The sequence below is a fragment of the Dendropsophus ebraccatus genome, chromosome 2 (genome assembly GCF_027789765.1).
Source record: "Dendropsophus ebraccatus isolate aDenEbr1 chromosome 2, aDenEbr1.pat, whole genome shotgun sequence".
Taxonomy (NCBI): Eukaryota; Metazoa; Chordata; class Amphibia; order Anura; family Hylidae; genus Dendropsophus; species Dendropsophus ebraccatus.
This window is the reverse complement of record NC_091455.1, coordinates 75,546,658-75,561,481: the sequence shown is the minus strand read 5'-3', so window position 1 is coordinate 75,561,481 and position 14,824 is coordinate 75,546,658. Positions and strand designations below refer to the sequence as shown.

The window sequence follows — 14,824 nt, the reverse complement described above, 5'->3', positions numbered from 1 at the left end:
TTTCAACGTTTAGAACAGTGGAGACTAAATCTATGAAACAGCGCCCCCTGGCAGAGAAATGTATAAAGATGATTTGCATGGTGATAAAATGAAAATAAATAAAATATATTAGAAAAAGTGTTCAAATCAATTGATTAGTTTAGAAAAAAATAAAATAAAACGACAGTGAAACTTTAAAGGGTTTTTTCAGAGTTAGGAAAACCATGGGAAAAAGACGAACGATCTTTTGAGCTCTGAATAAAATGTCACTTATTTTGATGGTTTTGAAATGCAGACTCTTTTCAGACCGGAGGGTCCTTAGTCATGGCAAATCAATATGACATATTACAGGTATATTCCAGCATGTTTCAACACTATAAACCGGTACTCCTGGCGTGGTGTGAGCAACACATGGTGCTGTATTCAGTGACATGCAGGGCAGAAAACAGTATCTCTGTAAATAAAAGTAAAAAAAAAAAAAAATTGCCATGGCACCCAGACCCCCGTGGATACAAACTTCTGACATGTTGCCATAATATTTTAGAAGTTTAATAAAATATTATTTACGCTTTGAAGTATATTTACCATTTAGGCATATTTCTCACAAGTCAGTGACGTGTCAGAAGTTAATAAGCATTGGTAATAAGGTTTCTATAGCACACAGGAAGCTATGACAATGTCACTGAGGTGGGACTTAGGGCCCTATTCCACGGGACGATCATCGTTCAGTCGTTTGAATCTAAACGATAATCGTTTGGTTGAATAGCAGTTAACGACTAACGACCAAACGAGAAATCGTTGTTTAATAAGACCTGGACCTATTTTTATCGTTGCTCGTTCGCATTGAATAAGACATCGTTCAGTCATTCGCAGTAGTGACGAACGCAATAGCGACGACAAGACGACCGCAAGAACAATCATAAGTAACTATTATCTTTCCATGTAAATGGGTGAACGATTTCAGGTCTTTCGCAATAGTGGTCATTGTTAACGATTATGCGAACCATAATCGTCCCGTGGAATAGGGCCCTTAGTGTCCATTTAGCAACCTCTCTCTGCCTTGGTCTAGCACTGTTCTCCATATCCCCTTACAAAGAGGGCTATTCCATATGCATTGCAAGCACCATCTTATGTCTCAGTGGCATCTTTTTTGCAAATCTCCCCCACCCCCATGCAATGTCACTGGCTTGTGGGCAACAATGTTGGACTGAGGCAACCCATGCCCCATTTACAAAGGTGTTTTTGCAATCTACTTGAGAGGCAGTAACGGATGGTGCAGAGAACGACAAAGAAGAAAACAAGGGTTGGTATGACTTTGAGGCTTCCAAAAATACTATAACACAATAGGTAAAGCTTAAAAAAAAAAAAAAAAAAAATTAAATCTACTTACTCAACAAGTACTGGGAAGTACACCAGAAATTCAGGGACATTAACCACACCTTCTAACATAAAATCATATTTGCATCCAAACAGAGGGTAGTTTCCTTTTTCTTGAAAAGTCACACTATATACATCATTCCCAAATGAATTTGTATCAGAAGCTTCAAGACGCTTCCTGTGAAGAGAGAACAAAAAAAATTACTTAATGTAAGCACAGGATGAAAAAGCTAGTATTTTACAACGTAAAATATGACAGAAAATCACAATGCACAGCAAAAGAACAATTCTGACATTAGCATATGGTCCAAAAGATCAGAAACCCAACACACTGTAATCATTACCAGCAGCTCTTGACTTGGGATATAATCAGCAATGGCTCCCTATGGCGAACCAGAACGCTCTGCTGATTAGGTTACAGCCTGAAAGCTAACTGACTGTAGTCACCCCTAGCACTGAAAGTATAAAGTATAAAGTACAATTACCAACTTACAGGTTAACAACTTTAACCTCCTGCCTCTAGCACCTATTTTAACTTCTTCCTCCTCGCCTCCCAAGAGCCATAGCGCTTTTATTTTCCAATCTACAGAGCGGATGCGCAGTGCATGTGGAGAGTCATAAACTAGTCACCTGGGCGGTGTCAGAGCCCTGACTAGTCACGGCCTTCTGTCTGTGTGCCCTGCAGGGGTGATTGACAGGCAAAGTGACTTCTAATGCGCCTCCTTGCCTGTCAATCGGTGATAGCAGCTGCTCCTCCATTTCTTTGAAGCGAGTTCAGCTCCTGAGCTTGCTTCATGGGCTGCGTTTACACAGAGATTTATCTGACAAAGGCAGGAACAGACTATAAACAGGGAACAGGTCATGAAGGAAAGACTGAGATTTCTCCTCTTCGGATCCATTCCTGGCTTTGGCGTAAAAAATCTGTCAGATAAATCTGTGTGTAAATGCAGCCATATAGCTCCTACACATTATGACAAGCCAACAAATCATTTTGCAGCAAGGGGTTAAAAATCAAATCAAGCTGGTCCACACATGTAAATGCAATCCAGTGACAGTATATTCAATACAGTACAATGATGCTTAACCCTTTAACCCCTTAAGGTCAAAGCCTATTTTCGTTTTTGCGCTTTTGCTTATTCCAGTTTAAAAGTCCATAGCGCTTGCATTTTTTCACCTAGAGACGTATATGAGCGCTTATTTTTTGCGAAACCAATTGTACTTTGCAATGACCGGCATTATTTTTCCATAACATATGCTGCGAAACCGGAAAAAAATCATTTGCGCTGTCAAATTGAAAAAAAAACGAATTTGTTTTGATTTCGGGGAGTTTTGCATTTACGCCGTCCGTCCTATGGTAAAACTGACTTGTTATGCATGTTCCTCAAGTCGTTACGATTATTATGATATATAACATGTATAACTTATATTGTATCTGATGGCCTGTAAAAAATTCAAACCATTGTTAACAAATATACGTTCCTTAAAATCGCTCCATTCCCAGGCTTATAGCGCTTTTATCCTTTGGTCTATGGGGCTGTGTGAGCTGTCATTTTTTGCGCCATGATGTGTTCTTTCTATCGGTACCTTGATTGCGCATATACGACTTTTTGATCGTTTTTTATTACATTTTTTCTGGATTTGATGCGACCAAAAATGCGCAATTTTGCACTTTGGAATTTTTTTGCGCTTACGCCGTTTACCGTGCGAGATCAGGAATGTGATTAATTAATAGTTCGGGCGATTACGCGCACGGCGATACTAAATATGTTTATTTATTTATTTATTAATTTATATTCATAAAATGGGAAAAGGGGGGTGATTTGGACTTTTATTAGGGGAGGGGATTTTTATTAATAAAAACACTTTTTTACTTTTTTTTTTTACATGGACTAGAAGCCCCCCTGGGGGGCTTGTATATACATAGCACTGATCTCTCATAGAGATCAATGCTGTGTATATACACAGCAAAGACCCATCAGATCGGTCATAGATTGCTATGGCCTGCTGCAGGCCATAGCAATCTATTGCCGAGCCGGGATCAGCGTCATTCCGACGCTGAGGCCCGGCACGGGCAGAAGAACGGATCTCCCCCCGCGATCGCATCGCGGGGGGGAGATCCGACCCACTAGACACCAGGGATAGTGTGCATAAAGCACTTCAATGCAGCTGTCAGGTTTGACAGCTGCATTGAAGTGCTTAATTAGCCGGCGCGGCAACGGGACCCGCGCCGGCTAACAGAGGCACTGCCTGGCTGCACGTGTCAGCCGGGATCAGCGCCGTTCAGAGCGGGGTCCCGGCGGGACCCCGCTCTGAACACCCCCCGCGGCGCCATGACGTATCAGATACGTCATGGGTCGCTAAGGGGTTAAGGATGTTACCTATTTTGGCCTTCAAAAACCAGCCATAACTTGTTTCATTCTACCTTAAGCAGTCTGATGAGTGCTTGTTTTTTGTGGAACAAATTGTAACTTTTAAATCCCACAATTTTAGGGCACGTTTTAAAGTGATACTCCAGAGGAAAAAAAATGAAATGGTAAAGTAATTGACTAATAATAAGCGAAGAAAAGTACTCCATGGTACAGGAATACTTTAAGAATTTAAGATTTAAGTATAGTCGGCAATCACTTTTGAATACAAATTTTCGTCCTTTATTCACTGCACAGATGTGAAAGTTTACCTGATGGGTGGTAGTCCAACCAATTATTGGTGTATCAGGTCAGTGGGTGTCAAACCACTGGGACCCCACAGATCATAAAAATGGAAAACCCTTGCTCACCCTAATGCCCCTATTCCACAGGTCGTTTAGAGGAGCAAACGAGCAATCTCAGCGCTCGTTTGCTCCTCGCTCCCCGCTCGCTGCCGCCGCTATTCATCGCGGCTGCAGCAAGCGGGTGAGTGCGGGAGGGGGCGGCGGGGGGGCTGCCCGGGGGATCGCTGATCATCGGGGCAGCCCATAGGATATAGCAGCGTCTGCTGCCGATGCTCCTATTCAACGGAGCGACGGCAGCAGATCGCTGCTATATCAGTCGCTTGTTTTTCAACATTTTGAAAAACAAGGGACTGCAACGATCAGCCGACATGAACGACATTGCACTCTATTCCACCGGACGATTATCGTCCGTAGCGGCCGATATCGGCCGAATACGAATGATAATCGTTCCGTGGAATAGGGCCTTAAGTGCCAGTTCACACTGAGGAATCAGCAAGGAAAGTGTTCCGGGGAAAGTGTTCTCGCGGAATTCCGCAAGGAAATTTTTCGGTCTGGAATCACCTATGGCTGAATTCATTTTTCATTTTCTAATTCGGCGCTGAAAAATTTTAGAGCCGAAACTCACTGCTCAATTCATTTTAATGGGATTCTGCCATTGCACTTTATTTTCGGGCGGAATTTTTAGTGAGGAATCAGCGCTTAAATTCAGCGCTTAAATTCAGCACCGATTCCTCAGTGTGAACTGGCCCTTGGCCAGGGGAGCTGCTGTGCACATGCTCAGCTATTACTCCATTCACTTGGACGACAAGAGGTTCTTGTTATTAGCGGGGGCTGAAACATTCAGACCCCCAATATTCAGAATGGTGAATCGGTGATAAATTTTAATCTTAGGATAACTTATGACTTTAGTGAAAACTCAGAGCAGTTTATCATTTCTGATTTCACCAACTTACCAAATTCCACCAACTCACCTCCTCACTTGCCAATTGCTCACAATCCAAACTTACAATTTTCTATCAATACTCCTTGCCAGAGCTGTCACCAGAGGATGCTTGTTTTCCAGTATTTGGCAGTGCAACGAAACAGCCAGCTAATTTTTCTGAGCAATTTAAGTAGCAATAAAAGGATCAAAAACACTTACACCAGCTCAAAGCCATCTGGAGTTGTGCCGATGAAATAGCCTCCAGGGCTAAGTCGTTCACAAGCATTTCTCAGCATCATGTCAGCCTGCTCATACGTCTCAAATGAATAATGATAAACAAATTGACAGCTGCAAATGTCAAAGGTGATGTCTGGATTTCTCAACTTCTCAGATAAAAGCTCCTGGAATAAAATGCAAAATGGAATTTATAGAGATTTTACCCAACTAAAGATTTTGTACATTTTAAAAGCTTTCTTACAATACTAAATGTTTCCAGCACAAAGGCCAAGTAAATTCAATAAAGATTCTCACATAATGAAAGGATTTTGTATATAACCTAGGCTGCATGCTGCCAACAGAGAAAGGCAGAAAAACAAGTAGCACCAAATATGCTGCATGAAGTAAATGCCTATTTGACGGAACAGCGACAGCATGTGGTCCAAATAAGCTTTAATCCATACACAGGAGTCTGATTAAAAGAAAGAACAGCCAAGACCATCTCTGTCAGAAAGGCCTAAAACCATCTATATCCTGTATTCTAAAACTAAATACCCACGAGATACTGAATCATCGCAGCACATCCTGATAGCAAGTTCTCTCCAAGACAACCCCTGCTGGGCACACATTACAGGCCAACCACAGGAACTGGCATTACCTCCCAGCAGTAACTCTGATAGAAAAGTCCCAAATAGATAATGTACGTTATCTGGAAGGGAAACTATAGAGGTCTGGCAAGGCAGACTGGAATCAGACTGCAGAATAGTGAGGGATAACATATGCATAAAAGGAGGAGGAATTGCAAAAAAGAAAGCCAGATGTGAGCTTTTTAACATTATTATTATGACCCATTATTTGTGCACTGTTTAAAGTGCTGGTGCAGAAATATAGCAAGGGACAGGTTAGTAAGCAGGCCTTTACCCTCGTATTGGTAGTATATGTCATACTGTCAAATACAGCACAGTTATGCTGCTTTACCTGATTGTCCACCCTGAGACTCCTCAGACCAGGCTAACTCCTTCCATTAGTCCAGTTTTGATGGTCATGTGACCACTATAGGAGCATTTTGCAAAGACAGATGTCAGCATAAGTGCTCTGACTGTCCAGTGTCTAACAAGCCCCATGTGCAGACATCTATAATGCCCTATGGGTGGACAACTTTGTACCATAGACAGCACTATCTGCAGTTTGTGCTATATTATCTATTCTGTGTGACTGGAACAGATGGGTTTATCAGACAAATCCTGTTCTTGTCGCTGGTTTAGCATTTGTATTTCCTTGGACAACCTTTGAACTAACCACTGCATACTGGGAACAGCCCACAAGACCAGTGCTGTAACACCACAAACAATTTGAGGACAGTCCGGCGAAAATTTTTATTAAATTATTGTATTGCCCCCCCAAAAGTTATTCAAATCACCACTATACACTTATTACAGTAAATGTTTATAAAGTGCTTTTTTCCCTGCACTTACTACTGCATAAAGGCTTCACTTCTGGTGATGTTACGACCCGACTCCCAGAGCTGTGTGGGCTGTGGCTGCTGGGAAGGATGATGGCAGAGGAATGCTCAGTGTCCCTCCAGTGCCCTGTGTCCCTCAGTGTCCCCCTGCCATCATCCTCTCCAGCAGCCACAGCCCGCACAGCTCTGGGAGTCGGGTTGTGACAACACCATTTTATCCAGAAAGTGAAGCCTTTATGTAGTAGTAAGTGCAGGGAAAAAAAGCACTTTATAAGCACTTTCTGAAATAAATGTATATTGGTGATTAGCATAACTTTTGGGGGGCAATACAATACTAAAATAAAAGTTTTTGACGGACTTCTCTTTTAACTAATGAGAGCTTTTACCTCTTTTATATTACAAAGGACATATGCATTACTATAAATACTTAAAACACCTAAAGGCATTAGGTAAGCAATTTTTTATCGACCTCAGGAGACACACATTGAAAATAAGATGTACCTTAGTAGAATCTGTAGTCACAAACTCCGCCTCAAAAATAAACTCTCTGTGGTTCCGTGTTTTCATATCAGAGTACCGCTGTTCACACTGCTGGACAGAAACCTCGGCTATATCTGTAAAAATTATCAAAAAAAATGAAGATGAACCAAGACACAGGCGACAGTGTTTTCAGGTATAATTCCCAGCTGATCTGCTTCCATAGTTAATTAGCGGCAGAAGTGATTAGGTCTCAGAGCAATGACTGCTGCTGGGTGCAAAGCGCTGTGAAAACCGATCCTTACATAATGAATATTCTCCGTGGGCTAGCATAAACAATGAAGGCTTTTCACACAAAAGCAAGTGCCGTAAAATTTGCTTTATCTATTCTACCTCCAAATATAAGAGCTGTACAACAGTTTCTAATAAGTATGGAGGCAGCACATACAAAAGGAACAAAAATCTGAAAAGTCTCAGATATCCAAAGTAATTACAAGCAAAAAGCGTGTTCATGGCAGCTTGTGAAATAACTGACTTGCAGAACAACAAAGGCTTCTATGGCTAATGGCAATTCACCTTTCCATATCAAATCAGTAATATCTGAAAGGATACATAAAGGGGCTTATGTACTTACATCGATTACAAGGCCCACACACTGCAAATTTACAATGGCTCTTCCTGGCCCAGTGCAAAGAAAACCATTAAAACTACATGCGCATGTCAGCAGTTAAACACAGCAGGACACTGCATCGGTGTGACCTCCCAGTCACGGACTGGCCGAGCAGGAGGTTTTAAATCCCCTAGTTACCCCTTTAGGTGCTTTTTGTTGTTAAACCTTTTTTTATTTTTTGTTGCTTTGTGGGCCTATGTATTAATTACCAATTTACCTTTGACACTTAACTATTCAAACAGCAGGAGAACCCACAATGTGAGACGCCACTATAACAATTTTCCTATCAATCTGCCGACAATTCAAAATATTCTTTCCGGCTAGAGTGGAAAATATTTAACCCAATGTACCAATAATAGCCATATGGGGTGCTTCTAGCATAATAACAATTACAGAACATACAAAAGAGAAAAGTTTTAAAAATGTAGGCACACCCAAAATGTAGATAAAACAGATTTATTTAGAACAGGCTAGAATATTAAAAATTGACAAAGCCACTGGTAATAAGTGGCATAACGCATGGGGTTTCTGCTCTCTTCAGGATGCCTTTTTGAGACATATGGACAGGATGTATATTCACTATTTATGTATTGATTGAAACATACAAGTTATTTACCTGCTTATTTGCAGTGTGGGATTTGAATCCATTTACTTTTACTGTTTAAAAATTGATTGGTTTGGTGCTTATTAATCTGTGCAATCCTATCTTGGATGTTACTTACTCCTGTAGCTTTACACAGCTCCCAAGGGGAGATGCTGCACATACTGTATATGAGGTGATTTTTTAAACTGTAAGGCCCCATTCCCACTGAGCAAAGCTAGCGGAATTCCGCGACGGAATTGTCCGCCGCGGAATGCCGTTAGCCTCCCGCTCATAATGGGAGTCTATGAGAGGCGCGCTCCTGCTCTGTATGCGCTGAAGAATGAACATGTTCATTCTTCAGCGAGTACAGAGCAGCAGCGCGGGCCTCCCATAGACTCCCATTATGAGCGGGAGGCTAACTGCATTCCGCGGCGGACAATTCCGTTGCGGAATTCCGCTAGCTTTGCTCAGTGGGAACGGGGCCTAACAAACAGCAGGTGGGCAGGGGAGGGTGAGAAAAAACAAACAAGTCCCCATGCCTCTGTTGCGCTGCTCCAGGGTCCCGTTCATCGCCGCTGGCTGTCATCTTCAGCAGGAAACTGGGTTAGTCAAATACCCGGCTCCTGCAGCAGCAACATCACGGCCTGCCTGAGTGACTTTGCCTTTAAGTGTTTTTTTGAATATTATATATTTAGCCTGTTCTCAATAAAGCTATTTACCGAAGATTTTGATGTGCCTACATTTTTTGTGCTTTTTCTCAAGAGTGATCCAGAAAATTTCCTTTTTTGCTTCTCAACAAAACAATATGAATAGTCCCACACTGCAGAAGCTTTAAACGCACAGGAGCACCAACTCCCTCTGGAGCTCTGCCACACTCCAATAACCAGACATTTAAATAAAGCTGGGATTGTGCATAAATCTCATCAAAATACAGCAAATAACTTACAGACCAAGTCATGCATGTTGTTTATTTCTTAACATTTCGTGGTATTGTCAGGGTTGATATCGATTATTGATTATACATTATGATTATAGAGAAACCTTTCAATTTGTTTTGTCTTAATAGTTAATTCAGATATGTTTCAACTCCAGACAGCTCGAGACAGCTCATGCTAAAACCGCAAGACCACACCTCCAGAACTTCCTCTTTCTGGATGACAAAAAGAATCTTGACAGCTTACCAATTGCTATATACCATATCAATGCAATAATATAACCATCAGTTGCGCACTTTTATATACTATTTATATCTGAAAATCAAGTTATCCAATCATGCTATACCAAATATATACATGTGACTATGTAACCACTCCTGTATTCCGCGATTAAAAAATGAAACATTTTTAATAAAGAGGAAGTTGGTGTGTGCACACATCGGTGGTATCTGGTTGTTCTGCGTCTAAGCTTCTCATGCGGGCTATCCGCTGTACCACCTGTTAGCTAATTAGGACAGAGACAGTTAATTGATGCAAGGTGACTAAAAATAGACTCATCACCTTGACAGTATTCCACAATAGAGATCAGCAACAAAGAAAAAAGCCAAATCTTACTTGGTATAGCTCTGTCGCGGCCCTATGTTAAAGGGTCCATTCCTTTACTCATGTGCACATGACACGTGGCACAGGGACAAAGCTATGTAGAGTAAGCTTTTTGGCGCTGATCTCTGTTGTGTAATACCATGAAATGTTAAGAAATTCTGAGACAAAATGCATCAACTTTGGGGTCGGAGTTATTTGCTATATTTTAATAAAACTTATGCACCATCCCAGAGTTATTCAAATGCCTTTTTTGCTTCTCGTCTACTAAGAGTCAAACCAGTTTAAAATGAACACTCCTGTGTGGGAATAACATTTCTAGTGTGCTAACAATCTAAGACCTCCGCTTTAAAGAATGTGGGTAACCCCAGTTTGCTACAACAGATTAATGCGTAAAAACAGATTAAAAATAATCACTAGATCATACCTGTACACACAAGTTTATCTATTCTTCCCTTCTTCCACTTTAGAAGATCCCCACCTTTTCCACAACCCAAATCCAGCACTGTAATATTTTGATGATTCTTCCGTCGTACTCTCTCCAAAAATTCACCTAAGAGACAAAAAAAAAAACACAAAAAAAAAAAAAAAACACTCTTCAATAATAATCACGGTCGCCTTTTCACAGAAATATCATCCATTCTTAGTTTGAGAGAGTTTCCGCATACATAGAAGACAATGATAGATAAGCTGGAGTCCAACCTTGCGTAGTGAAACAGAAAATCGGTCAGCACATCCAATAGAACTACTATATTTATGGTTTACAGTTATTATCGGGCCTTCATCGGCCTGTGGAATAGTACCGTATATTTATATAGATATATGTATGTTGGTTACAATATTTTTAACATACAATGTTCCTTTTTGGACTATCGTAACTCGCATACAATGCCGCTAGTTACCTGTGCCAGGATGAGTTGCTCCACTGGACCCTGTGTGATCTGTACAGGACCTTGAAAATGCTCTGGTCCTTTACATAGAAAGTAATTTACAATTTCCAGTAAAATGTTTGTCCTGGAACCAATTAATATTGTATGTTGAAGGACCCCTGTGTGTTTGTGTGTATTTTAAAAAGAATTTCTAGGCTTCAAAAAAAACAAACAAAAAAAAAAAAATTGCAGTCATCTTGCAGCCATCTTTGTACAATACATTTGAACTGCTCTGGTGTCAATGAACCTAAAGAAGGCCTCCTGCCCCACATAAACTGTGTGATTGTTGATTACACAGTTACATACATAAGGATCCAGTGGATAACTTTTCTCCTTGGCATACAGGCCCATGTGTATGGATGCGTATATCTGCAAACTATATTTGCATTTTTTTGAGCAGAACATACACTGATTCAAAGGAAAAACTAAAATGAGAAAGTAGTTTGACAGCTAAAATGTGATGTGAACATAGCGGAAAATGCTAACACTGAGCTTGAAACAATTTACAAGTACTGCAATCAGTATGTGCTAGACACTTTTATAGATCACAGTGACCTGGAAAAGATTGATTTCTAGGCCTGAACAAGTCACTGACTTATTATGTGCTTAGGAAAAAAAAATATTGCCTTGTAACATTTTAATGGCGGCATAAGATTGGTCTCACATTTCACACAAGTTAGGGAAATGATAACATTGTGACGTAAGAGTTGGTTAAAAATGAACTCTAAAATGAACTTCAGAATGAACCTAGGTAGAAGGTAGATCCTTCTAGACACCTGTGCTAGAGGAAAGGGTCTGTATAGGCTCATCCATGTGACAGCCCACACAATGTCTGACTGACTGCTCTGTATAACTGTGCACACAGCAGACGTCTACTTTAAGGGCCCTTATTAGACTAATCTGATGAACCAATAAAAAGGACATGAACATAAAGTAGCCCAGGCTTTTTTGGTTACACAGCTTTGTTATTATATCCCCTCCAGGCCTTTTCTGCTAAAAATATAGTGGAGCAGACATAGGAAAGATAAATTACACCAAGTCCCCAGACCATAGAACTGGGCTAAAGGTAATTCTATTGCTGAGATTTACATACACATTTAACCCATTTTGTTTTGTTCTTTTTACCTTCTAAGACTCATGGGGGAGACTTATCAAACATGGTGTAAAGTGAAACTGGCTCAGTTGCCCCTAGCAACCAATCAGATTCCACTTTTTTTTCCCTCAGTCTTCAGAAAATGAAAGGTGGAATCTGATTGGTTGCTAGGGGCAACTGAGCCAGTTTTACTTTACACCAGTTTGATAAATCTCCCCCGTATCTTTTTTTTTTTAATCAACAGAGCGGCATAAAGGCTTTATTTTTGTAGCATCCATCTTTAAATGGCAATCTCCTGGTCCAGCCGTGTAATTTGTTGGGCCTTGTAAAGGCCCCGCAAGCAAACGCCATTCACACTGACCGACACTTGTTTGCATCCTTGCACTGTGGAATATCGGGCAGGGTAAAAGGCCCTTACTCTGCGATATCTGAATACTTCAATGTGTTTTTGGTGCTTTCTTACATCTCCATATTACTGGTTGTTACACTGCTCACTATACAATAATACTTTCTGGTTGGGGGATTTTCAGTAATCCTCTGGCTGTCCAGTCCTGCTCTCTCCCACTACTCATTCTAGAAGTCTGGATCTCCTCTAGAAGTCTGCTATCTACAACTACTCCTCCTAGCAGGCAGCATCCCACCCATCTCATCATGTGCTGTGCCCTTCAGGCTTTAAAGAGGCTATTCGGGCTTAGAAAGCAATGTCCACTTTCTTACAGAAACAGCATGATTCTTGTCTCCAGGTTGGGTGCAGGTTTTGCAGCTCAGTTGCACTGAAGTGAATGGGGCTTGACTGCAATGTAACACACAACCTGAGGATAGGGGTGGTGTTAATGCAAGAACTTGGCTATGCTTTTTCTAATCCTGAATAACCCCACAAGCCTCTTTATTTGACAGTGATGTGGGCTAACCGAGCTGTGCTTGCACGGGACTGAATACCTGCCCACAGGCCTCTGCCTACAAGTGCATACTGTTGCAGTACCATCACAATTTAGCACTATAATACAAAATGATGGTTAAAAAAAATGGCCCAATTTAACTGATATTAAGCAAATTCAGGGAAATTTTTTTACTGTGATTTGTATACATTGCATCAAAGGAGAATTGTACCATTTCACAGCTGTGTCACAAAATCATTGTAAAAACATGACAACAGTACGCTCGGTTATATACAGGACTATGGGTTGGCTTTCCAGATTAAGTGCAGATTGGGCAGCCCATATCTATGTTTTATAGCAGACCATACACGGTTATGAAGAGCATGTGGGTTGGGGAGACATGAAAAAGTGAGGCTGAAGAGTAATTTCAAGGCTGCAGGAGGACTAGCAGAGAAGGAAAAGGACATATCTACATTGGGACCGAAATAAGCAGTGCAGGTCATGTGACTGATGGCACCAGAACCTGCTTTGGATCTCGTGACTGACTTCTGCAGCACCAATAGTAGGGAACAGTACAGTGACCAATTAACCAAAGTTCTATAGTCAGTTTTTCTGTCACAGTACACAGCAAGCATCTGCCTTGTATGACGAAGACTAAGTTCCTGAGGGCGCTTCATACTCCCTAACCCAACAATTGACATACTTAACATTTGATTTAAAATGTTTATTTTAACAGATCAAAAAAACTTTTTAAAGTGTCACTGTTCATTTTTTTTCTTCTTCAGAAATAAATATTACAGGTGATTTTCAGGAAACGTAATTGGGTTTATTAGGCAAATATGCCATTATCTGCATTCAAAAAGACGTTCCCCAGGTCCCCCCCTCCCTCCTCTCATCCACTGCTCATTGTCAGGAATCCTGACTCTTTTACACAGTTAGACCCTGTCTGTGCTATGGAGAGGGGAGGGGGGGAGGAGGGAGATTAGTCGGCAGCAGAGAACAAAGGATTACACAGCAGGAGCTGCATGAAAGAGGTATTTAGAGATCAGTGCTGATGTCAGAGAAGATAATTATACCACTAATTCCACCTGGATAATAAAGAAATTACCAAAATATTCCTGTCTCAACACAGGTTATATCCAGTCTACCTTTTAACATCAACACCTCTAACTTATTTTATACGACAAGAACCATATTGAGGCTAGTTAACAATTTTAAAAACACATACTTTATTATAAAATTACAACATACAAAAACGATTTGCAATAATAGAAAAGACCAGCAGATGGCAATATACAAGCACACAGATAAATATGTAGATTTTTTTAAATTTTATAACATCTAGGGCAGTGATTTTCAACCAGTGTGCCGTGGCACACTAGTGTGCCGCGACACATGGTCGGGTGTGCCGCGGTGAAAGTTCCCCAAACTATGGTGCCCTTGTGAAACAGGAGAAAACAAAGGGGGAGAGAAACCTGGGGATGGGGGAGAAACAGGGGAGAGAAGCAGGGGGGAGAGAAACATGGGGATGGGGGAGAGAAACAGCGGAGAGAAGCAGGGGGGAGAGAAACATGGGGATGGGGGAGAGAAACAGCGGAGAGAAGCATGGGGGAGAGAAACATGGGGATGGGGGAGAGAAACATGGGGATGGGGGAGAAACGGGAGAGAAGCAGGGGGGAGAGAAGTTTGGTGGAGAGAAGCAGGGGGGAGAGAAGTATGGTGGAGAGAAGCACAGGAGAGAAGCACGGGGGAGAGAAGCACGGGGGAGAGAAGCACAGGAGAGAAGCAGGGGGGAGAAGCACAGGAGAGAAGCAGGGGGGAGAAGTATGGTGGAGAGAAGCACAGGAGAGAAGCAGGGGGGAGAAGTATGGTGGAGAGAAGCATAGGGGGGAGAAGAAAACAGGCCCAGGTTTCACACTGAGTGAGTATAAATACATTTAGAATCTATATTATTAACTATATGTATAATATGTACTGATTTAGTGTCATTTTG

General features: G+C 41.3%; 1 protein-coding gene across 2 annotated transcripts in view; it reads right to left on the bottom strand.

Annotated features, from left to right (window-relative positions):
• The window catches only part of RNMT (RNA guanine-7 methyltransferase), a 33,105-nt gene that overhangs the window by 8,373 nt on the left and 9,908 nt on the right, over positions 1-14,824 (bottom strand). For both annotated transcript variants that reach the window (XM_069957821.1, XM_069957820.1), the window contains exons 5-8: positions 10,359-10,484; positions 7,168-7,280; positions 5,208-5,389; positions 1,370-1,534 (exon numbers count right to left, since the gene is read on the bottom strand). In XM_069957821.1, coding sequence (XP_069813922.1) covers positions 1,370-1,534; positions 5,208-5,389; positions 7,168-7,280; positions 10,359-10,484 — 586 coding nt within the window. The remainder of the gene's footprint in view (positions 1-1,369; positions 1,535-5,207; positions 5,390-7,167; positions 7,281-10,358; positions 10,485-14,824) is intronic.